Raw genomic sequence first — 23733 nt, 5'->3', positions numbered from 1 at the left:
AAAAAGGTTATATAATTAATAGCTTAGTAAGTTGCAGCTAATGTTTTTAAGTATAAATTAATTGCCTAAAAAAGTAGGGCAATTAATAAGGTAAGAACCGCCTTTTAACTAAGGAATATATTATATGTATATCCCTAACCCTAATTTGCAACTACTTTTTAAAATGCTTAAATAGCCAAATTTCTTTTATTTCCTCCTTTTAAACTACTCTTAGGAGATAAATACTTTTACAATCATGCTTTTAAACCCCTCACAATACTTGTAGCCTTCCACAGCAGGACATGTCCGAGGGCCAGCCCGGCGTTCCGCTGACCCTCGACGTTGGTGTTCTGGACATGGCGACCTGCGAGCCCCTCGAGAACGTCCTGGTTGATTTCTGGCACTGCAATGCCACCGGCAGCTACTCCAGCTTCACGGCGCTCAGCCCGAACACGCCGTTCTTGGAGCTGCTGCAGTCGCTCAATATCTCCTCAGAAGACTGTACGTGCATTCGGATATCTTGATGCCTAGATTTCTTGTCAGTATATTGACTTGTCTTAGATAATATCGGCGTCACTGATCTCCACACGGACGATACGACCTTCCTGAGAGGCATGTGGCCCACGGATTCGAACGGCATGATGGAGATGAAAACAATCTTCCCCGGCTTCTACGTGGAGCGGGCGATCCACATCCATGTGCGGGTATACAACAACTGGGTGCTGCGAGAGAACGGCACGCTCTCGTCGGGCGACATCGTCTCGGCGGGCCAGCTGTACTTCGACGAGGAGCTCGAGGAGAAGATCATGGCCCTCGACCCTTATGTGACGCACACTGAGATCAACCGCACGACGCATGCTGTCGACAACATTTTTGCAGACTCGTTTGCCGGCGGGTACGATCCTGTTGTCTCCATTGTGGCCGCCGACGGCGAGGATGTTACCAAGGGAATGAGTAAGTGACTCTGGAGAAGATGCCTTTTTCTATACGAGTGGGTACAACTTGCTGACAAATCTCCTAGTCGGATATATCACAATTGGTGTTGATACCACTGCTATTGAGACTCACAGCCTGGGTGGGCTTGATGAGCCGGTTGATGAGAACGGTCATGATGTCTAATTGGCGTTTTTCTTTTGGGCGCAGGAATATGTGGTACGAGAGTAGCAGAGGCTATGAACTAATTTTGCCCATTTATTGACAAGGTCGAATCTGATCTGATCTGATCTGTGCTTTGGCCTTGCCTGCACATGCTGCATGTGACTACACGTTCTGTGCAATAGTATTGTCTCTTGAACCTGGAAGCAAGGTTGCCGTGGCCGCCTGATCATGCACGCCTCGAGTCTTGGGAACCAAGGAACCAAGGAAACCAGGCACGGTTGACTCGGGCAGTTTTTAGCGCCGTGGGTACCGGGTGCACCCCCCTAGGCGCTGGAATCCGGGGTGAGCAAATCAGAGTCGGCTCAATCCGATCCCAGCGCGTCACATGCGAAATCAGAAAAAAAAAAACCCCGGTACTGTACATCCGCACCCAGCCAGCCAGCTTGCGTTTGTACGTGTGTACGACGTACGGTGCAGGACGCAGCTCCACAGGTGATCGCCAGTCTCAGCCAACTGGACAGGCTGGATCAGGCGGCGCCTGCCCCGTCTGGGCTGTCATGGCCCCTGTCTGACCCCGTTGTGTGGGCTTCTGAGATGGCATCCATCGCTCATGCATGCCATTGCATAAACATAGTCTACCATGTCCACTCCATACTGTACTGTACGTACGGATGTACTGGTCTGCAGGGGAACGGATGGCATGTGAAATCCGTCTCGTCGCACCCTGCCTGCGACCAGCTGACTGACTCCTGGCGCACGCTGGCTGGCTGACCGACTGATCGACTGACGGCCGGACTGGGCGGACTGACTGACTGACTTTGACTGCATGCTTTTCGTCCGCGGAGCAGCCCTAGATATTTGATCGTACTCGAGCGGGGGCTGCATACGCACCACTGCACTGCAACCCGCAAGTGTGTTTGTTTCGTGTCTATCGGCACTTTGGTTTTATCCGTTGACCCAACCATTCCCATTTGTCTCGCGTGTTTTCCTCCTCACCGCGATCATCCTGTGCTGTCTCGTCCCGACTCGACTCGACTCGACTCGGCTCGACTCCTCCATCCACCTCGCCTTGGTCCCTGGTCTAACTCTGGGCCCACCCTCCTTCTCAAAGCTTCTGTCCAAATTGTTGAGCCCAGTTGCAACCAACCCCCAAGTCGTCACTGGGTGTCGCCTGAGGGAATGTCCAAGCATTCTTGCCCTGTATCCTTTTCAACATTGCTACCTCTTTCCCCGCGCGGGCTCTCCAACACCTGACACGCTTCAACCAGCACCGGACTCAGCTAGTATTTGCATTGGCATTGGCGTTGGTACCAGCATTCCGACAGACACGACTCCAGCCTAGCTCAAAAAGAACGTCGACAGAGACAGAACAAGACATTTTTCTATAGTCAAACAGCCGAGACACGATTTCAGGGTCCTGCATACCATACGAACACGAGCAAAAATCAACACCTGGCCCGCTGCCCTCAACCCTTCCATCCCATCTCTCTCTCCACGACTCCCGCCCACACACGCCCTGGATCCCCCTCTCCCCTACACGTTGACCCCCAACAGACATCCACACCATGTCGGAAGACGGCGGCCCACATCTTTTCCGGCCCATCCCCCGCAGGCCCTTTGAGCTCGGCCTGATGAGCCCGACACCCCCCGACGACGACTCTGCGCCGCCCAGCCCGACCTCCAACGCGAACGCGACCCAGGCGTCCCTGCTCGACCCCCGCGCCTTCACCGGGCCCGCGGGGGACTCCATCAGCCGCGCCGCCTCCTACAAGAACCTGACCAGCTCCACCCTCGCCGGCATATACTCCCACAACATCTCTGGCTACCCGGCCAGCGACACTGTCTACGGCTCAGAGCCCCCAGACACGCCCTGGGGCACCGGCGCCGAGACGCCCGCCACCGCCGCGAGGGGCTCCGTCGACGAGAGCATATACAGGCTGGTCAAGGACCGCTCCTCCCTGCTCAAAAGGCGGAGGTCCTCGGCGCTGTCGAACCGCTCGGGCCACTCGCTCCTCCAGCAGCAGCAGGGGGGCTCGCCCACGCAGACGGCGCTGTCGCTCGCCCTCCGTACGGCCTTCCTCTTCGTGCTGGGGCTGGGCTACGGCGCGATCCTGTCGCGGCTCTCCACGGAGCAGCAGTGGGCCTCGTTCCCGGTCGAGGGGATCATCAGACACCGCTACGATTCCGCCTACCTCGCCTGCTGGGGCGTCTTTGGCGTGGCCCTGGGCAGCCTGCTGCCTTGGTTTGACGGGAAGTGGGAACAGGCTTTTGAAAAGGGCGAGGATGAGGATGAGGAGGACTTCAAGGAAGAGGAGGAAGAGCCAGGGACCGACTGGGCCCTCGTGGTCCGTGGAGTCGGTGCCTTTGTTGGCATTGTGTTCGCTATTGTGAGTCGTTCCTCTAATTTTGGCACCACGCGTTGGGTAGCAAACTAACGTCTTCACAGAGAAAAGTCCCCTGGGCATCCACGATGCAGGTGTCCATGACACTGGCCATGGTCAATCCATTTCTGTGGTACCTGATAGACCGGTCAAAATCTGGGTTCCTGCTGTCCGCCGCCGTCGCCTGGGCCGGCTCGGTCATCCTCATGGGGTTCAACCCCGACATCGTGCCGGCGCCATCTGGCTTTTCCTCAGAGTTTCTAAGCCGGAACCACACGGGCAACGGCGGCGGCGAACCGCTGATGCTCGGTGGGCTGGCCACTCAAAAGACTATAGAGACGGGGATCTGGGTGTTGAGCGTGCTATTTTGCAGCTGTGTCTGCTTTGGGAATATCGGCAGGCGGCTGGCCCTGAACAGGTCAGCGGCAGGTCGTGGTAGATGGGGCGGGCTGAAATGAGCGCTCTCTTGTCGTCCCTGTTGTACCCTCTCTGTCACGGGTTTTGGCTGGGAGTTTAGGCACCTGGATTGCCGGATGCTGGTATTGGGGTGGAGTTTGACTAAACTTAAAAGTTCAAATTGCATTGTGGTCGCCAGAGACCAGTACAATCCATTGATTGCACCGCGAGTGTCAAATTCAGGTGGGAATACTTCACTATTGTACAGACGAACAGCAAGAAACCGCGTCTGCTTCGTTTGAGTACGTCGATCACATTTACGGATCGTAAAAACAGACCAGGATCATCATCACTGATGTCAACCGGCAACTGTGTGACCAATGTTGCCATTCACGCTTTCTTTCATTTTTGGCTCACTCATCATCACTATCTCCATCTTCTTCTTCCTCCTCCTCCTGAAGCTCATCCTCGCTCTCCTCAACGCCTTCCGGCCGGGGTATCATGACAAATGCCTCCACGCAAGTGATCCTGTTCTGGGTGTCGTGGGTGCCCAGCAGCTTCCCAGCCTGCGGCGCCTCCTTGCCGGCCTTGGGCTTCAGCTCCTCCCGCGACAGCTCCCACACCCTCAGCTTTCCATCGCTGCTCGCAGACACGATGAGCCACACGCCCGGCACGTCCTCTGATCGTACGACCTTGAAGTCCTTGACCCTGCCGGTGACGCCCACGGCCTTTCCCCCGACCTGCGCGAGCAGCTTCGCCCGCGGCAGGGGCGCTGCCTTGCCCTCGGGGGCCTCCGGCTGCTCCAGGTCCTCGATCTTGGTCGAGAAGAACAGCACCCTGCCGTCCTCGGTCGACAGCGCAAAGATCGTGTCCTCGGAGTCGTCGTCGAGCCTGACGTAGCCGAACTCGTGGATCTTGGTCCTCGCGTCGGACATGACCCTGCACCGGACCTTGCTGTCCATGCCGAAGACGAGCACGTCGCGGTCGAAGCCGACGGCGAACTCGTCCCCGGACTCGGCGCTGGCACCCCAGACCACCTTCCTCCCCTCGCCGGTCGAGTGGCGCCCCTCGCCGATCTCCTGCAGCACGGCGCGGCCGAAGTCGAGGACGCCGGCCTTCTTGCCGGTGACGAGGTTCCACAGGCGCATGCAGCGCTCGCCCTTGCTGACGCTGATCATGACCTTCATGCTCGGGTGGACGGCGAAGCCGTTGACGCCGCTCGGGGTGCCGCCCATGGGGGCGGTGTCGCCGCTGGGGCGGCCGGAGACGGCGGGGACGGGGGCCTTGATGGTGGACAGCAGGCTCCAGTCGCGCACCCTGGTGACGGCGATAGTGGAATCCTCGGAGCTGGACAGCAGCTTGGAGCGGGTGGGGAACGAGAGCCTGGTGACGGTGCTGGAGTGGTGCATGAGCGTGCCCAGCTCCCTGTTCTTGCTGTTCTCGAGGATGGGCCGGCGGGCGATGGCGGAGAGGAGCTCCTGGTCCGGGGAGGCCTTGGTGGACGGGGGGTGGGCGGACAGGTTGTAGACGTTGATGCGCTCGTCAGTGCTGCCGGTTGCGAGCATGACCTTCTGCGACTGGCCCGGCAGGGGGGCGCTCGGTGGGGAGAGGGCGAGGCATCGGATGGCCGAGGTGTGGGCGTTGAAGAGGAAGGAGTCGGCGAAGTTTACTTGGGAGGAGGGCTGGATTGTGGCTGTGACGCCGTGGAGGACGCGGTCATAGGAGCCCGCTATTATTTGTATCGTTATGGGCAACCCAGTGCGTTTTGGTGTTGTCTTGTCGGCGGTGGTGGTATTGGGACTGGCTCTGGCGAGCTTGGGTGTCCTGGTTCTCTTTGGCTGCTCTGTCTTGGGCTGTAAAGAGCCATTGCTGGACTTCAATTTCTTGAGTTCCTGTGGCTTTTGGGCGGGCTCGCTCTCGTCCACTGCTTGGCGCTTCCTCTTGGCCATTGTGTGAGTATTTGTGAGGTTATAACCGTGGTTTGGCTCGAACTGGGCAGACGATAACAAGTGCAAAGGTTCGAAGATGGGAAGCTATCGCAGACTTTTTAGTGGGTCCATGCGAAGTCCGGCAGGCAAGGGTGATCTTCGCAGGGGCTGGGCCTGTTTAGCAACAAGATCCCTGGTATGAGCAGCAAGCCCACGGCAACAGTGCAGTGCAGCACACATGAGATCGTCGACAAACTTGAGTTTATTCTGCACCTTGCATTCCCTATGTGGTTGAACTACCTGTCGTGTGTTGCAATTCCAGCATTGCATGGATGACTTCCATTTCGTTCGCACGGACGACAAACAGTCGAGAGCGTGCAAGCCAACAAGGGCGCAGCATCACTCTCGCAGGGCTGCCGGCCACGTACCTAGGTAGGTAAGTAGACCTACTCGGCAGGGCATGTTGACGCTCTCGTCTTCCCTGCCCTCCCCCGTGCTATGTACAGAAATAAGTTGACGGAAGCGTCGCTGGGGTTTCCGTCAGACCCTTGTCAATTGAGGGCAGCACCCGGCCTCGTTCTCGTGCAACCCCCCCCCCCCAATGAGCATGCGTCCAAAGTCATCTCCTTTTGCGGGTGGGTCATGAACGCGCACGCCTCCTAAGATGTAGGGTCCTGCCTCCCGGGACGCGCAACAGAGTGGGCCACGCCAGGGCTGCCATCACGATAGCCACATGCCGAAACTTGCCCACCAGAGACCAACTGCGCTGCAGCCATACACGGCCACGCCGAAGCTGACCAAACGAAACGAAACGGAACACCATGCATCTCCATTTACTCCCGCGGCTGTCAGGTGGAACCGTTGGGAAAGCTGGCAGTGGCTTTACTATAAAACAGGTCGCGATGAGACCTCTCTTTCAGATGGGAGAGATCACCAACAGCCGCGCTCACTAGGCACTCGACCCAGGAAGCAACCACCACCTTCACTTGACTGCTCTCTTTCTTTCTTTCTTTCTCTTTCTTTCTACAGACATTCTTTCTCGACTTCTTCTTCAAGTTCTCCGGCCTGGCCCTCGTCGCCAGCGCCATCGCCCACCCCGGCGAGAAGCACTCTCCCGCCAAGCTCAAGAGGGACCTCGCCATCCGCGATGCCCATGCCCAAATGGGAGCCCGATCTCTTGCCCAATGCCAGAACTCTGCTGGCGCTCAGGCTCTCAAGCAGCGCTCCATCCAGCGCCGCGCTGACACCGTCAAGGCCCTCCGGGAGAAGCGAGGCATCAAGAAGACCCGTCGTGACCTGGCTGCGCTGCAGGACTGGGAGGCCCAAAACCACAACTACACGGGCTTGTCCAACAACGACATGTTTACCCCTATCGAGAACGTCTTTGACGCTGTATGTCTTCTAATCTCTTTTCTATATATGGCGATGCTATTTTGACCCTTGCTAATGTGCAGACAGAACACCTCTTGCGTCTTGGCGCCCGAGCTTACAGCCGGCCCATATTATGTTGTGGGCGAGTATATGCGCTCCAACATCAAGGAGGCCGAGCACTCTGACGGCGTGGATATCTTCCTTGAGGTCCAATATGTTGACATCTCCACCTGTGGCGGTGTCCCGCACGTCGCTGTCGATGTCTGGAACTGCAACGCCACCGGTGTTTACTCGGGAGTGAGCGAGAGCTCCTGCCAGGCTGGCATCGACACCACCTTCCTCCGTGGTATCCAGCTCACCGATCACGATGGTGTCGTCCAGTTCGAGACCATCTTCCCGGGTCACTACACCGGCCGTGCTATCCACACCCACCTGCTCATGAACGCTACCGTCCAGAGCAATGGCACTATTAGCGTCTGGAACAAGGCTGTGTCCCACATCGGCCAGCTGTTCTGGCCTGAGGACTTGCGCCAGGAGATCAAGGCCCTGGAGCCGTATGCCTCCAACACGGTCGCGGTGACGACAAATGATGAGGACATGTGGGCTCCTCTTTCTGCGGACGAATCTTTCGACCCCTTCCCACAATTCGTTTACCTCGGCGACGATGTCTCCGATGGTCTCTTCGCATGGATCCAGATCGGTATCAACTCCACAGCCGACTACCAGAATGACGACTACTATGGCGTCGTGGGCTACCTCGATGCTGAGGGTGGCCACGCCTTCGAGGGCGGCTCTGGAATCGGCGGTGGCGGTTCGGGTCCTTCTGGTAGCGGTGCTCCATCTGGTGCTATGCCTACAGGCGCTGCGCCCACTGGTGCTGCTCCTTCATCTTGATCATGTACATGTGCTTGTGGCCGGTAAAGGGGGCTTTCTTTCATTGTATACCCAGATATATCTATGTTGCCGGCGTGGCTATTTTCTCTGCACAATTTGAACAGTTCTTGAGATTCCGCTTGTCATGAAACTTCTCCTGCCCTTATGTGATACTTAGCTATCTGCTCTCGGATTGAGGGGTCCATGTGCTAGAGACTCGCGCCTTATCTTGCGAGCCTGAATGCAGAATCTAACATGGTCGGAAAGATTTGCCTGTCATAGCTTGTAATAACCTTATTGAGAATGGGCAAGTAACCACACATCGGTCAGCCCAGACAAAATGCGATGGAAAGTGAGGAGAAAATTCCACATTCACCCCATGATTTGGCTGCTTGTGCCTATAGGAGATATAGGTTGTTCCCGTGTGTCCAATCCGGATCTTTGTGATTATCAAGGCAACTTACAAAAGGGCGCGCTTGTGAGTTATTTAACTGCCCAGACAAGAAACGGCCGACTGCCTGGAGCCACGTATCCGACCACATTTCACACGTGGGCCAAGCCCAAGTGAACCGGCCCAGACGCAGATCGCCGAGGCAGGTGAGCGGCGCAGCGCTGGGGTTCACGAATCACCCATGGCGAGCATGACGCGGTGCAGGCCGACCCTTCTGGCATCCAACCGGGGTCTGATATATACCATCCGTCGGCCCGAGTCTCGCCCTGGCCTCCTTTGTTTCTGTCTCATAAACATGGATATACTGGTGCTGATTGATCACGAACTGACCGCAGGACATAGCGGTCATGGATGGGTACATGTATCCAAGTGAGTGGCTTTCAACACAGAGACAGCAGGGAACAGAGCATCAGGGCCAGCCGGAAGGGGACGGAACTGGTACACGCCCTCGGAGTGGCGTTCCGTTGGCACCTTCACACACATCTTACGGCAACTTATGGCTCAACCCTTCCAATGCAGGAGCGCCTGGGACATCAGTCCGTGACCCAGCCATGGCGTATCCACAACCCGGATGGACCATGCCCACGCAGTCAACTACACCGTATTACGACGGCCATGTCCTGCCAGCCTCAGACGAGCCCATCCCGGAGAGAGACCTGCGCATTGTCAGTGGGGGCTCGATTATCGAGGCAGATTCGGTGTTCGACGAGGAGAGCGGGAGGACCTACCAGGACCACCCCACCGCGAGATACATGTTTCCAAACGACGCAGCGGAGCAGGACCGCTTGGACCTACAGCACAAAATATGTCGGATATATCACGGTGGGGCCCTCCACCGGGCACCCGTTGGCCTGCCCAGGAACGTTCTCGAGATCGCCACCGGCACGGGTTTGTGGGCAATACAGTACGCAGCCGAGCATCCTGGGTCCAAGGTCACCGGGACCGATATCAGCCGCATACAGCCCTCTAAGATACCAGACAACTGCTCATTCGTCAAGGAGGACTCGGAACACGATGAGTGGATCTTCCAGGATCCGTTCGGCTTCATTTACATGAGGCTGGTCAGCTGTAGTTTCGATGACTACCCAACTGTGTTCCGGAAGTGTTTCGACAACCTGGAGCCTGGTGGCTGGTTGGAGCTAAACGATAGCACGTTCGTGCTTGCCTGTGACGATGGCAGCATCCAGGGCACGAGCATCGAGAAGTGGTCCCAACGAATGTCCCAAGCGCAAGCTGTTATGGGCCGAGACCCGGAGGTGCCCAAGAAATACAGGCGATGGATGGTGGAAGCAGGGTTCGTCGACGTCGTCGAGCAGGTCGGTCTCCTGCCAGGTGCGTCCGATATCCGATGACCTCGTACTCACCGGGCTGTAACATCAGTGCAGAAGGAAATTCCTGCGCTGCGCTAACACTCAACTCGCGTTCCAGGCAACCCGTGGCCAGAAGATCCAAATCTTCGGGAGTTGGGAAAGTGGCAAATGACAAGTCTCTACCGAGGCCTCCGCGGCCTTTCCTTCAAGCTGCTGCGGGCCCTTGGAATGCCGCCGCAAGCAGTCGAGGAGTTTATCAGTGCAGCTAGGGAGGACCTGAGGAACACCAGGCTCCACTTCTCTTTCCCAATGTAAGTCAGCCCAGTTGACTGATTGTTTAACAGAGTTGGGGACTGACAGTCCTACGCATTAGTTATGTGGTGTACGGCCGCAAGCCGCACGAGTGGGAAATTTCCCAACGCGCGGCTTCTGGGCAAAGATAATACTACGGGCCCAACTATGAGGAAATCCGGAAAGACATGGTCGCTTTGAGGGTTTTTCCTTGGAGGGACACTTTTCCGACCTTGGTTGAATGAGCTTAGTACTGTCTTAGCAGCAACTAAAGCACTTGGATCTTTATGTCAGCAATGTAATATTAATCACTGTGAAGAAAACCTCCACGCTCAAATACAAGTCATAAAGTAATTCGAGTTGGGGCGGCGATTAAAGTTTTCGAAGGTACGTGTGCGACGCACCAACTTCATGATCGACAATGTGTTTCGGGATAGTAGTGCTGACAATGAGTACAAAGATATTGTAAAAGTCAATGTGTGCTCTACGCATGCCCTGAGTAAACTGCTCACTTCTCCACCCTCACCATCCTACGGAAGAGAGCATTGCGGCGCCCAACGCACAGTTCGAATGCTCGGGGGTTCTTTCAAACTTCGACTTTGTCTGCACATAAGTTAGTTCGGAGTGGAACACTGGCCAAACATGACGAGCATAAACACGGCGTCGTTTCAATCATCATGACCGGCTATCTGACAGAAGCCATAGCTCATATCCAGCTGCATCACCATTGATAGTAATGTGGTTCAAGTGATCATCATTCTAAAAGGGATGGTGCGATATCGGCAAGGACAATAGTTGAAGCTGAACGGACTGCTGACTCTGAGTCGTGCCCGAGGGATATCAGCACGAGAACTTTTGTGTTCTTCAAAACATAAGCATAGATACCACATAGACTTCGTATGACAGCATGTATAAATATGAATTGGTTCGGTGACAAGAAGCTCCCTCGAGATGTTCATGTTTTCGCTGTAGGCTTCACGGGGATTTGGACGTGTGCCCTTCCGTGTGTGCAGCACATCTTTTACTTCTCGGAACTCTATGAACATGGGCTCGAGAGCATATACGATCAACGCCATTTGGGAATTTGCTAGCCCTACATGACGTTCTTCACAAAGCAGCCTCAGGACCAGAAATTACAATGTCACCAGTGATAGACTTGATCCTGCCATGGCATCGCCTGAAACTTCTGGCCTTTACTTTTGAGGTCCTTTGCACTTTTGGCGCTTGATTTTGAACTGTCTCGTGAGGCGACCACTTGGGATACTTTTTCTTGTGTCACTGGAAAGAAGAAAATGTTTCTATCCCATATAACCACAAAATGATCTGCAATTCCTTGCATCAACTCCCCCACCATAGCTTAGCGTCTTGTAAGGAAGGACTGCCCGCTGAGAGTGAGCTACAGTCACTTCCGGAGACAAGACCCCGCTGGTTGAGGATAAAGATAACGTGGACTGCCAGCGTCTACTTGAATATATGCTGCTAATGGAGAGTTGTGGCGAAAGTAAAAGTTGAGCAAGATGTGAATGATCATTTGCAGCAGGGGGCTTTTGCTAATTTGTTTGCGACATACGCCCTGGCTCAAATGGCAATATGAAGGATAACAAGCCTCACAAGACATGCAGTCCGCCGGCAGCATGCAACTGTCAACCAGCAAAAGCCACGCAGGTACAGAGTCGGAGTTGCAGTACGATAAGCGGGAAGCAAGGCTCCGCAGCTGCAGGACTATCAGTAGCTCCTGCATCGTCCGGCCAATTGAGAGCCCTGGCGCAACCTGGTTATGGAGTTGTGGCATGCCACCGACGGGGTCGTGCAAGCGAAACGAATCTTGGCGTCCGGGAAAACTACTCAAGGGAGACTGAGTGTTGCTTGGCGACGCGTTTGCATACCACGTATAGAAGGTTTTACATTGAGAGACCTACCAATGCTTGTACTCTGTTGGAACATCGTGATAAGGCGCAATGATGAGCGAGGAGCATCGAAAGGGACGCGGTCAGTCTCATTACTGATGTGTATGCTACACGGACATGTATAGTTGATGCTGGGCACCTCAATTCCCCAGGGTGGCGTTCTACGGTGCCAATGGCTTCGCGGATTACCCGGAGCGCAACTCCACGGCGAACTTGAAGAGCCGGAACTCAGTTGAGAGCAAGCCCAGACAGACCGATCTGCACCCCCGACGACGCAAGTCCCACTTCTAGGGAGCTGGTTCAAGTTGTGTTGAGTCAAGGTGATGGGCCAACTGTTCAACATCAGAATCAATGTATAAATCGAATCTATCCCGCCACAAAACTCTGGACTGTCACGATTCAGCCTACTAATTCTCGATTTGAGTCTTTCTTGCCCCGCGTGTCAAGAGCCTCGTAACCCGAGTCAGCGTACGCCCACCCAGCTTCTACAGTACGCCCACCCAGCTTCCAGCGTTGGCCCACCCAGTACAAAGAAAATTAGCTGCATCCGCACTAAAATGCAAGTACTGCGGGGTTCTTAACAAGCCAGGGTAGCTATTTTCCAATTTAAGCAATACTTTAAAAATACAAGCCTAAAAAAGCCTAAAGCGCCCCAGAGCGCCTAGAGCCCCCAGAGCGCCCAGAGCGCCCCTGAGCCCCCAGAGCGCCCCGAGGGCCCCAGAGCCCCCAGAGCCCCCAGAGCCCCCAGAGAGCCCCCAGAGCCCCCAGAGCCCCCAGAGCCCCCAGAGGGCCCCAGAGCGCCCAGAGGGCCCCAGAGCCCCCAAAGCGCCCAGAGCGCCCAGAGCGCCCCCGAGCCCCCAGAGCGCCCAGAGCCCCCAAAGCGCCCAGAGCGCCCAGAGCGCCCCCGAGCCCCCAGAGCGCCCAGAGCCCCCAGAGCCCCCAGAGGGCCCCAGAGCGCCCAGAGGGCGTAGAGGGCGCAGAGGGCGCAGAGGGCGCAGAGGGCATAGAGGGCGCAGAGGGCGCAGAGGGCGCAGAGGGCGCAGAGGGCGTAGAGGGCAAAAGTAACTTTTAAGTTGCAAATAGAGGGGTAGCTATGGGACCCCTCTGGGGTAGCTATGAAACCCCTCTGGAATAGCTATAGCTATGCTTTATTAATAACCCCGCAGTACCAATATTTTATAGCGTATGCAGCTAATTTCCTTGTACTGGGTGGGCCAACGCTGGAAGCTGGGTGGGCGTACTGTAGAAGCTGGGTGGGCGTACGCTGACTCTCGTAACCCTTGTGTAACCCTCTGGCGCCAATAGGTCTTGTGACCGGTAATTGGAAATAGACTATCTAGGTCATCTGCGAGCTGTAAAGGATTCATGCAGCCTTCAGCTGGCTTCCAGCTGGGTGCGGGCCGCCCGAGCGCGTGCCGATAAGATAAGGATTTTTTGGAGTGACATCAATTACTGAGGCCGTCGAGTCAACCGGCGACACAACCTGCAGCATCCTGTTGACCTTGTGCTTATTTGTTGGATCAATATGGGCGCCTAGCACGACGGGCGATGTCGACTGCTTTGGCTCTGCGCAACACCTGCTCCAGGACACTGCTACGTTGTTATTCGACACTACCGCGCTACTCTCGGTCGCGCAGCAGAGTCGGCGCATCCACCTCACGCAAAGCAACCGTCCCTGCCAGCTTGTTCGGCCCCAAAGTCCGCGTCCTCGACCTGCCCACTGCATATTCTAAGACCCTTGAAACCTCTCGCTTCGGGCGACCTCGCTGGCTGCTGTTATACGGGGCAAAAGGACAGGCGCTGTCGTCCGCGAAACATCGCGACAGTTTGGTCGACACTCCCGGTGCTAACTTCAATCACCCAATGCTTAGCTACGTCCAGATCGTGTCCACGCCCACGGCCGACACGCCGGGGGCGTGCGTCCTGCTCCACTTCGACAATCGGCGGTACTTGTTCGGCCATATCCCCGAGGGCACACAGCGGGTTATGAACCAGCGCAAGGTCGGGGTCAGCAAGCTGGACGAGCTATTCCTCACCGGGCCGGTGACATGGGGGAACATTGGTGGCCTCTTGGGCATGATTCTTACCATCGCTGATGTCGTAGCCCTGCGAGGGGTACCGGATGACAATGCGAAGAAACAGAAGAAGAAGAAAGACCAAGGGCTGTCGGTCATCCCGAGCCTGAAAATACACGCTGCCGAAAACATCATGCAGGTCCTCGCCACCGCCCGAAGATTCATTTTCCGAAAAGGTCTGCCGCTGGAGCTTGACGAGATACGCCACCAACCGGCACAAGAAAAAGCAGGGCAGAGAGCCCCGGATTTCGAGGACGCCAATGTCAGGGTCTGGTCTGTGTCGGTGAAGCCAGAAGGGGAGCCTAAGTCTCAGGGCCGTAAGAGAAGCCATGACGATATGCTCGCAGACGACAAGGGCGAATCGAGGGGGAATAAACTCGACGACCAGCAGGTGGAGGCCAACCGCCAGATCGTCAAGTCTGTTGTCGACCACATGTTCGACTCAAACTGGGAGCTTGACGCCCTCGTGGAGACGACATTGCACAAAGCCAAGCTGCCGGCCAAAATATTCGTCAAGGGTCCAGACGGCAAGATCACGAAATACGATGGGCCCATGCCGGGAGATCCTGGCCCCGTTCCAGATATACCGGTGTTCACGCGTACTCCATGGCCCGCAACAAAGATAACACAACTGCCTCCAACATCACCTTCGAAACAGTCCTTGTCCTATGTTGTCCTTCAGCAACCACGAAGAGGCAAGTTCAAAGTGCAGGAAGCTCTCAGGCTCGGAGTGGCCAAGCCTGACTTCAAGAGGCTTACCGCCGGCGAGACGGTCAAGGGCGCGGATGGAGTAGATGTGACTCCAGAGATGTGTGTCGAGGACACGATCGAAGGCCGTGGCTTTGCCGTGATTGACCTCCCTGACCTGTCCTATGTAGAGCCATTCTTGGCCCGGCCAGAGTGGACCACAGAGTCGCTCGTGAAGAACATCGATGTCATATACTGGATACTGGGGCCCAACGTCGCCCAAGACCAACGGATCCAAGACTACATGAATTCTCATCAGCCAGTCAGGCACAATGTCTTCTCACCAGACGCCAGTCCTAATTACATCGCCATGGATGGTGCAGCGGGCAATACGATCAAGTCTCACCAGATAGACCCTGATAGATTTCGCCTGCCCGTCTACAGCAACAAGAGCGAGGGTGAAAAGGCAGAAGTCTTTGTGGCACCAAGCCCAGGTGCTAAGGTACAACTGGCACCTCGCGTAATATTCCAGGACGAAGAATCATGGCCCCTTATGGATACACTAAGTCCAGCTAGGGGTATGGACAAGCAGGTCCAAAAGCTGGCAGATAAAGCGAGGGCGACGCTCTCCAACCCTCGTTTCCTCGAAGAAATCGAGGAGTCCGAGCAGGACATTCCAAACCGTGACGCCGAGATCATCCCGCTCGGTACAGGGTCAGCACTCCCGTCCAAGTATCGCAACGTCTCCGCTACCATGATCCGAGTGCCCGGCTATGGCACTTACCTCTTCGACTGTGGTGAAAACACCCTCGGCCAGCTTCGCCGCATGTACGGCTATGACGGCGCAAACGAGATCCTCCGCGACCTCAAGGTGATTTGGATCAGCCACCTGCACGCGGACCACCATCTCGGCACGGCCAGTCTGATCAAGGCCTGGAAGGACGCCACTGCATCCGACCGGAGCCGCTTGGCTGTTGCGTCCCACGTGAACATGATCGACTGGCTGCGCGAGTACGCCGACATCGAGGACTACGGTTTCGACCGCCTCCGACTGATCGAGATCAAGGGCGCCGGCAAGGGGAAGCAGAACCCCTTCGTCTGCAACCCGACGCTCGCGCGCGAGCTGGGCATCACGCAGATCGACGCCACGCGCGTCGAACACTGCTACGGCGCGCTGGCTTGTGTGTTCACGTGGCCGTCGGGCCTGAGGATTGCGTACAGCGGCGACTGCCGGCCGTCGTCCACTTTTGCCGAGATCGGCAGGGACTGCACGTTGCTGATCCACGAGTCGACGCTGGACGACGAGCTGAGGGACGACGCGTTGGCCAAGAAGCACTGCACCATGAGCGAGGCGCTTGGCGTGGCGAGGGAGATGAGGGCCAGGAGGGTGCTGTTGACACATTTCTCGCAGAGGTACCCCAAAATTGCGAACACATCTACCGGAGGCGGCGGCGCTCCGGTGAAGGACCAGGTTGTCCTCGTGGCCTTCGACCAGATGTGCGTCAGGCTGGGGGATTTCAAGAAGGCCAGGCTTTTCCTGCCCGCACTGAGGAAGCTGTACGAGGAGGCTCCGGACGACGAGCCCCCAAGGCTCGACTAGGTCGAAATTCGTGCTGGGGGCTCATCTTGCATAAGAGAGTAGGTGGATACCGCTGATCCTACGTATCGATAGAGATAGAAACAAAATAGAAATGCTAGACTTCATAAGTTAAGAAAACTCCGATAAGAGATGCCACAAATCCACTTGTACCTGCATCTATGCCGTAGGTATTATTTCTTGTATATGCAATTTCAGGACTTGGGATTGAGATCTAATAATACAGTCGAGATACAACTCACGTTCATGATTTAGACCAAGGGAAGAACCTTAAGGGAAGAAGAACCTTAGATATACCACCAGAATGTAACGTAGGGCTGGAATTGAAAATTAAAGTAGATTTTATTTTTTTTATTTTTTCATGCGAAGGACAAAGTGAAAAACTGGTAGTGAGAGGCAGGGTAATCAAACAAAGGAAATAAGCGGGCGAGGGCCACAAGGACAACGGGGAACCAGACATCAACTCACCCCAGCTGCTCACAGCCACGACGAATCTGGCATGTACATGTTCGAAAATTGGCCGCCGCCGCGTCCCGCGCATAACCTCCGCTCCGCATCACGCCGGGCCGTCTCGCGGCTGTTGGCGATCGCGGTCCGGATGTCGTCGTCGTCGTCGTCGTCCCCGTCAGAATCATCGTCAGAACCATCCTGCCGCTGCTCCTCGAGGTCACACTCCTGTATCCGCCGGGCCAGCGCCTCGTCGGCGTCGATTTGTTCTTGGCGGTGGTGGTCGGAGTGGTACACCCCCGCGACCGCCGAGACGCTGTCGTCGGGGGTGAGGGAAGCGGTCGGGAGGCTGAAGCCGGGCGAGCCGTCGAGCTGGTCGAGGCCGGCCTGGAATTCCCGGCTCGACCGCGCCATGTGCTGCTCGCTGCTGGCGCCGGGGCCCGGCCAGGCGGTAACAGTCGATCCCACGACAGTGTTAGGCTGGAGCCATCGTCGACTGCCGGTCCTGCTTGGTGGGGGGTAATGTGCTGTTGCCCTCGGCGGCCTGGTATTCGCGCGGCTAGCAGGCTGGCGACTAGATCCTTCAACGGCGGTGGTGGACGCAGCAGGAGGCGGGTGGACAGCTGTCGGAGCGTTGTTCGAATAGACGCTGGAGGGAATCGTGCGGGAGGGACATTGGCCCTGCGAAGAGAGCTGTGGCATCGGTGGTGCCGCCTCAGCACCGGCCCGCGTACCTCGCCTGGACTTGTGAGTTGATTGCGTAGCTAGCGTGTGAACGCTGGCGTCGGTCCACTCGCTCACCTGTGTTCTCGCGGGTCCAGCAGCTGGGACAAACTCGTCGTCGTCGTCGTCGTCCCCCTCGCGCGGGGTGACGTTTTTGGAGAAATGGAGCGGATTCGGAAGAGCTGACACGGCCATCTGACTCCTCGCCCAGCTGTTCTCGATACCGGCCGCGTTTTGGCGGAAGGCAGGGTGCTGGCTGCCGACGGTGCTGGCCCCTGACGGCCCTGCGATCTCGGTGAAGGCGTCGTACCATCCTTGGAGCCGGTCCTGCTGCTTATAGGCGGCAGCAGCGTCCGTCTCGTCGAATTCGTCACGGTAGTCCTCGAGTTGCTCGGCGTCGTCCGCATCGTCCTGCTGATGCATGTTCGAGTTATCATCGACTGGCATGGAGCGGTCATTACGGGTGCCCTTGGCCCTGGTGGTGGCCGCCGAGGCGTTGGAAGCTGACGACGCCGTGAATGTGGACGCCGAGACAGTGGATGATGAGTGCTTACCTTGGTGACCGCTGGGCTTCCTCGACTCCTTGCCGAACATCTCATCCAGCTTCTTGTCAATCTCTCCGCGCGCCGCTCTCACCTGGCTGGCCGACAGGCGCTGCTCGTCAAGGTCACGCTCCAGACGGGCGAGCTCCTTCATTCTCTTCTCATACGGGGTGCGGTGGCGGCGCTGGCCGCCCTTGCGGCCCAGGAGCCTTCTCCTTATGTGGCGCACATCCCTCGCCATCCTCGTGCTCTCCGCCCAGAGCCTGTCTGCGTTCTCCTCACCAAACCGCTCGATCCATGCCTCCACGAGCGGGATAAGAACCGGGGGGCGGCGCCTGTGGGACCGGCCGTTCATCATGGCTCGCAAGTCACACAGGGCCTGGCCCGAAGCGCCGATGCAGCTGCAGATGCAAGCCTCGCAGTCGTTCTCGACGCGCTGCATTGCCAACCCGGGAGGGTAGTTGTCGCCCACGATCCTGAAGAACACATCCGGTCCGGTCCAGAGGGACAGCATGCTGTTCATCCGGTCTACGTAGTCCTGCACCTCACCCAGGGATGTCTTGAGCTTCATGGCATGCTTGGTAGGGTTCTCGAGGAACTTCCTCACCGGGTCGAGGCGGTGCGTCACCTCCTCCGAGATTAGCAAGAACACCCTGTGCACTATCCACGGGTTCAGACCTTTGTGGGCGGCACAGAGCACAGCGCACTGCGGGACGAGATCCTCGATGGTCAGGTTCAGTTTCTTGTTGGTATAGATGGACAGCCTTGCCAGCCAGTCTTGGGGACGCTGAAGAGTCTTGGGTAATTGGGAAATCTTCTCGGCTTGACGGGCGAGCCATTGGTCTGAAGGAAGGCCATCTGTATAACGTCGGGCTGTGGGCGGAAGGCAGAGAAGCCGCACGAAGAGACTAATATCCTCGTGGGTCATGTGGGAGATATGGCGATACCGCTTGACCATACTGGCAGGTTCTGGTCGGTATAGCTCGTGATGCTGTCTGAAGTCAGATCGACTGGTTTCTTCTCCGTTCTATCCTCCAGGGAGTTCGACTTCGAAGGACACAAAATAGTACAATTACTGTGAATGTACGACTAACTCGCTTTGGGGTTCAGCGGAAGCACTGGAATCTCTGGTCAGGAGCCAAAGCTTTTCGATTTTATAGTATATGACTTTCGAAGTCTTTTGATCCTGCTTTTCAGGACATCAGCTGCAGCAACCAGTCTTTTAACTCCGACACTGGCTTTAACCACTGCACCCATAGCGGCAGGCCCGTCCCCAGGGTAAAGACAAGGGGAACTGTTACCCTTTGAGTCTTCTCTTTGATACACTCCGCGTTTCCTTGGTGAGCACCATCTGTGTCAACCATGCCCTTTGTTGTTGCGGGACTGCCGTGCTCTCAGGACAAGAGCATTGTCCCGTCAGCCCCATGTTGGGCCTGCTTGACATTTCATGTCTTTGTTATGTTATACGCTGTGCCATGTGGCAGGGTTCAATTCTCGAGTACCGAATCGATCCTGCTAAAATTGTCTGTGATGGTCCTGAAGGTCAAGTCACAGTTTTCGAGTCAAGCGAGTTCGGAAAGGAGGCATTCGTGATGCGCCGCTAACGGATACGTCGGTGTGCCACGGGGAGATCGGACAGGCTGTGTGGGTGTCAAGACATCGCTGAATCCATTTCAAACGTGGTCGTGCCGAGTTTTTGATTTGACCGTGATACGATCGATGACCCTGACATTTGCTCCATGCAACTCGTCGTTTCCGTTCCCGTCCCAATCCCACCAAAATAGACACAGAATGAGAAAAGAATACCAGGCCTGATGTGTCCAACAGGTCCAAGACGAACTCCTCAACGCGCACATGCCAGCCGTCCGCCTGTCTCCATGTCCCTATTATAGTCTGGGACACCCAGAATGAGTAAGAGTACTAGAGCAATGAATACCTCGTCCTATCAACCATGCACGCTGCGAGCTGATGACAGCCCCTGGCTAGCCCGCAACCGTTCCATTTTAATCTTGGCAGCTTCAGTGCCGTCGTCAGGGTGGGCTGTCTCCTTGAACCAAGGATGTTGCAAGGCCTGCTTGGCTGTGATGCGATGAGCGGGGTCGTAAACGAAGATTTTCTTCAGAAGATCCCTGAAATTTTTCAAGAAAGGGGTGTTGTTGGGAATGATATCCTGCAGAGATGTCAGCGGCATGCGCAAACTTGGATTGCTCGAATTTGACTCACGTCCAACTTCTTCATGGCTTTGACAAACCGACGCGACGCCCTAGTCGTTTCGGCTATTGGGTAGTCCAGTCGACCCCTCTTGAAGTATCTGTGTGATGTTAGAAACTACTCGGTTTTTTATGAACCAGAACAACGGGTCTGCGCGATCGAGAAAAGGGGCGAGCCGGGCTCTTGGGGGAGAGACATACTTGGAGGCCGGGTTGCCACCATTTCTGGTCATCTTGTTGACTTGCGTGACCAGATGGCTGTCGATTCGTGAGCCCACAACATTCTCCATCATGGCCAGGTGTTCTAGATTCTCATGAGTCTGGAACAAGGCGTCGCCGGTAAAGAACTCGACAAGGATGCATCCGATACTCCAGATATCGCATGGGAATGACCATCCGAGCCCGAGGATGATTTCAGGTGCTCGGTAGTGCCGAGTCGACACTACTGAGGAGTGGTATTCGTCCTGGAAAGTAGCAGATCCAAAGTCGATCAAACGAATCTCCGCGTCCAAAAGAACCCGTCGCTGGGTGGCATTGCGACTAACTTGAACCGACGAGGACGGAATCTTTCTGTTGTAGGTGAACGTTTGATAAGCACTGTCATAGAGCAAGATATTCTCGGGCTTTAGATCAGTGTGGATCAAATTTAGGTCGTGTAAAACTGTATCCGGTTAGAAAGGCCCTTCAACGCGGCGAACAGGGAACTCACAAGCGACACTGGTAAGTAGCTGTCTCGCAAAACTTTGGATCTGGCTGTTCGGGAAAGGGACGAACTGATTGCCTTTGAGGAAATCGAACACACTCTGTCCCAGCAGTTCCATGACGACGCAGATGTGGCCCCGGTAGTCGAAGCAGTCGCGGAGATGAATGCACCGATTGCGATTTTCGGCGTCGTTCGCCTTGAGCGTCGCTAGAACCCTGAGCTCTATCCTTGAGGCATCCCTGTACTTTTGCACGGAACGAATAATTTTGATGGCAACGAGTTCATTTCGCCTTCGGTCACGAGCTTGGACCACTTTGCCGAATGTTCCTTGGCCGAGCATCTTGATCATTTGGTCTGGAGAAAGTCAGTGACTGTGCCCCTCTGTCAAAGCATAGAAGAGGAAGGGCAGCTCACAGTTATCCGTGAGTTCCGCATCTGGAACAACAATGTAATGACCATCACTGTCGTCAACGGTGCCACTCTTGTACGACTGTAGGATTGCGGGTCAGCAAGGACATGTATACAAACAAATGGGACAGGGTTTTCTCACGTCTGGGATCACGCGGACGTGAACATCAGCAGCCTTCTTGGGCGGCTGTGGGGGAGGATGGTAACTCGGATAGGCGTGCCCAATGATGGCATTTTCCCTACGCTTGACCTCGTTGGCGACCTGCTGTCGAGTCCGCTTCCGCTTATTGCCGGGCTGGACGTCATGGTCGTATTGGCTGTTCGAGGATAATGAGCCGAGCGATGTTGCAGCAGTGGTGTGAATGGCCGAGTTGGTCCTGTCACTAGATGAGATGGTTGAGGCAGAAGGTGTCGCCCCGTTCTGGTGGGGGGTCGTGGTTGAGCCGTTCAGACGGCTGTGATGGACTGGATCGTACCGGGTACCCGAGCCGGTGGGTGCGTCGTCGTCTCGTTTCCGCCTCTTAGGGGCGTGCCGAGCGGCAGATGTGTTGGCAGCGACGGGACCGCCGTTGACGCCATTGGCGTAGTTGTATGTGGCACTGCCGTTGGTCAGGGTCTGCGAGGCCGGGACGGCAGAAACGGCCGCACCATCGGGACCGGGAGAGTCGTCAATGACGATGATCTCCTTTGGGGGCTGGCCACCGTAGAACTTGTTCCAATCGACGGGGCTGTGTCGTCTCCTCTTTCGCGAGTCCGGCGAGCCGTTGGCGGGCCGTGCCTTGGAGGCGGGCATGGTGGTGTAATTGTTGTGCTCGAGGATGGCAGGTAGTTCCAGGTCTTGTCGGTGTGATCGGGCTAGAGAAGAGCCACTGGAGAAAGACGACCCATTCGCGGTAGACGAGGACGTCTGCGTGGTCGTGGAGGGGGCGTAACTCGAGGTGGAGGTGGAATATGAGGGAGCGACGCGGCTCGTCGGGGGCAGGAGTTGGTTCGCCGCGGAGCGGTACGAGGTCGACGAGTTGGCGGAATAGTATGGGAAGTGATGATGGGGATTGTGATAATGAGAATGGGGTGGCAAAGTAGCAGTAGCAGTAGTCGGCGTCGACATGATTCTGACTGCTGCTATTGCCCTGTTGCTCTGTGCAGCAGCAGAGGACGACGACTAGACGAGGTGCCGTGGGATTTGGGACTCCAGGATGGAGGAGGACAGCCGGTGCTGGCGGCGTAATCGACTAGCGGCTCTCCCTGTGGAAGGTTGTTGTTGCGGGCGCCTTGGGGTGAGTGGGTGGGTGCACAGGGCAGGGCAGGGCAGGAAACTGCAGCAACCGCGCCCAGGGCAGGCCAAAGTGCAGAGGGGACGAATGGGGACGGGAACAGGGCCAGTGACGCTTTTCTTCTCTCGCAGGAAAATCGGCAGTGGCTGGTCCAGACTCCAGAACAGGAGCAGGTTTGGAAAAAGGGACCGACTGGTGATTGACAGACGTCAAAGCCGAGGGCCAAACCAAAACAGAGTCGAAGCCAGAGCCAGAGACGAAAACCGTGGAGCCAGAGTTCAAGGTAATGCAGTCAGCCCAAGGCAGGTCGAGATCGGGTCGAGGCAGGTCAGGCTACTGTCAAGGCGGTTCGCGAGCTGGGAGGGCTCTGTTTGCCGGCTGGCACAAGCGGGTGGACTTTGGGTTCGGACCTGGGTTTAGCAGCCCAGGTGTCGGGGGACAAGTCGAGTCGCTGGAGAACCTCGGGACGATGTGTTTGTCCTGGTGACATCGATCTTATGGAACGGCAAACGATGCGCGATGTCCAGGTGGGCTTGTCGGGGGTATCGGCCGTGTTCGCATGGAGCAGGAGTAGGAACAGGGTGAAAAGAGCAGACGGAGAAAGAGGGTCGAGTTGTGAGATCCAAAGCAAGACCAGACAGCAAGACAGGACAGGACAGGGCAGGGCAAGTCGAGTCGAGGTCAGGCCAGGTCAGATCGAGTGAAGTAATCGAATGAGGGCGGGAGTGGGAGTATGAGTGGTGAAAGGGTATTGGTGGTATTGGTTCTGGGTGCGGTAGCGGCAGCGGCAGCAGCAGTGGTGGTGCTTGCGGTAAGTGTGAGTGTGCTAAGTGTGGTGGTGGTGAGGTCAGGGTCCATCCAGTCCAACCAGGCCAAGCAACGAGACGTAACGCAACGCACCCTTGGTCCTGGGGCCCGGAATCACTCGCTGCAAATGCCAGCTGCAGTTGCCAATGCACAGGGCTTTCCCCTCTGGGCCGTCCTGTCTGTCTCTCGGCAAAGGCAATAACACCAAGTGCGGCCGCGGGTGATTAATGATGAGGAGACGATCGTCCGGTCCCAAGATCAGTCATGCAACGGCG

General features: G+C 56.3%; 7 protein-coding genes across 7 annotated transcripts; 4 read left to right on the top strand and 3 right to left on the bottom strand.

Moving 5' to 3' along the window:
- Nucleotides 1-281: 281 nt before the first annotated feature.
- Nucleotides 282-1098, top strand: INS49_006436 (uncharacterized protein; the record flags this gene model as incomplete). Its single annotated transcript, XM_043167208.1, has 3 exons — nucleotides 282-480; nucleotides 541-933; nucleotides 1001-1098. The coding sequence occupies 3 exons, from the start codon at nucleotides 282-284 to the stop codon at nucleotides 1096-1098; spliced, it is 690 nt and encodes a 229-aa protein (XP_043028352.1).
- A 1544-nt stretch (nucleotides 1099-2642) lies between these two features.
- On the top strand, nucleotides 2643-3916 carry INS49_006435 (uncharacterized protein; the record flags this gene model as incomplete). The annotated part of the gene is made up of 2 exons (XM_043167207.1): nucleotides 2643-3464; nucleotides 3524-3916. The coding sequence occupies 2 exons, from the start codon at nucleotides 2643-2645 to the stop codon at nucleotides 3914-3916; spliced, it is 1215 nt and encodes a 404-aa protein (XP_043028351.1).
- Nucleotides 3917-4267: 351 nt separating this feature from the next.
- INS49_006434 (uncharacterized protein) lies at nucleotides 4268-5803 on the bottom strand (the record flags this gene model as incomplete). The annotated part of the gene is made up of 1 exon (XM_043167206.1): nucleotides 4268-5803. The coding sequence occupies one exon, from the start codon at nucleotides 5801-5803 to the stop codon at nucleotides 4268-4270; it is 1536 nt and encodes a 511-aa protein (XP_043028350.1).
- A 712-nt stretch (nucleotides 5804-6515) lies between these two features.
- INS49_006433 (uncharacterized protein) lies at nucleotides 6516-10102 on the top strand (the record flags this gene model as incomplete). Its single annotated transcript, XM_043167205.1, has 6 exons — nucleotides 6516-6629; nucleotides 6812-7174; nucleotides 7241-7979; nucleotides 8820-8846; nucleotides 8997-9809; nucleotides 9906-10102. 6 exons carry the CDS (start codon nucleotides 6516-6518, stop codon nucleotides 10100-10102), a joined length of 2253 nt encoding a protein of 750 aa, XP_043028349.1.
- Nucleotides 10103-13533: 3431 nt separating this feature from the next.
- INS49_006432 (uncharacterized protein) lies at nucleotides 13534-16347 on the top strand (the record flags this gene model as incomplete). The annotated part of the gene is made up of 1 exon (XM_043167204.1): nucleotides 13534-16347. One exon carries the CDS (start codon nucleotides 13534-13536, stop codon nucleotides 16345-16347), a length of 2814 nt encoding a protein of 937 aa, XP_043028348.1.
- Nucleotides 16348-16821: 474 nt separating this feature from the next.
- Nucleotides 16822-19014, bottom strand: INS49_006431 (uncharacterized protein; the record flags this gene model as incomplete). Its single annotated transcript, XM_043167203.1, has 1 exon — nucleotides 16822-19014. One exon carries the CDS (start codon nucleotides 19012-19014, stop codon nucleotides 16822-16824), a length of 2193 nt encoding a protein of 730 aa, XP_043028347.1.
- Nucleotides 19015-20001: 987 nt separating this feature from the next.
- Nucleotides 20002-22485, bottom strand: INS49_006430 (uncharacterized protein; the record flags this gene model as incomplete). Its single annotated transcript, XM_043167202.1, has 6 exons — nucleotides 20002-20226; nucleotides 20280-20367; nucleotides 20468-20927; nucleotides 20976-21323; nucleotides 21384-21459; nucleotides 21520-22485. 6 exons carry the CDS (start codon nucleotides 22483-22485, stop codon nucleotides 20002-20004), a joined length of 2163 nt encoding a protein of 720 aa, XP_043028346.1.
- Nucleotides 22486-23733: the final 1248 nt, after the last annotated feature.

Source organism: Diaporthe citri (assembly GCF_014595645.1).
Source record: "Diaporthe citri strain NFHF-8-4 chromosome Unknown scaffold_2, whole genome shotgun sequence".
Lineage (NCBI taxonomy): Eukaryota > Fungi > Ascomycota > Sordariomycetes > Diaporthales > Diaporthaceae > Diaporthe > Diaporthe citri.
This window is presented reverse-complemented; position numbering and strand designations above follow the sequence as displayed.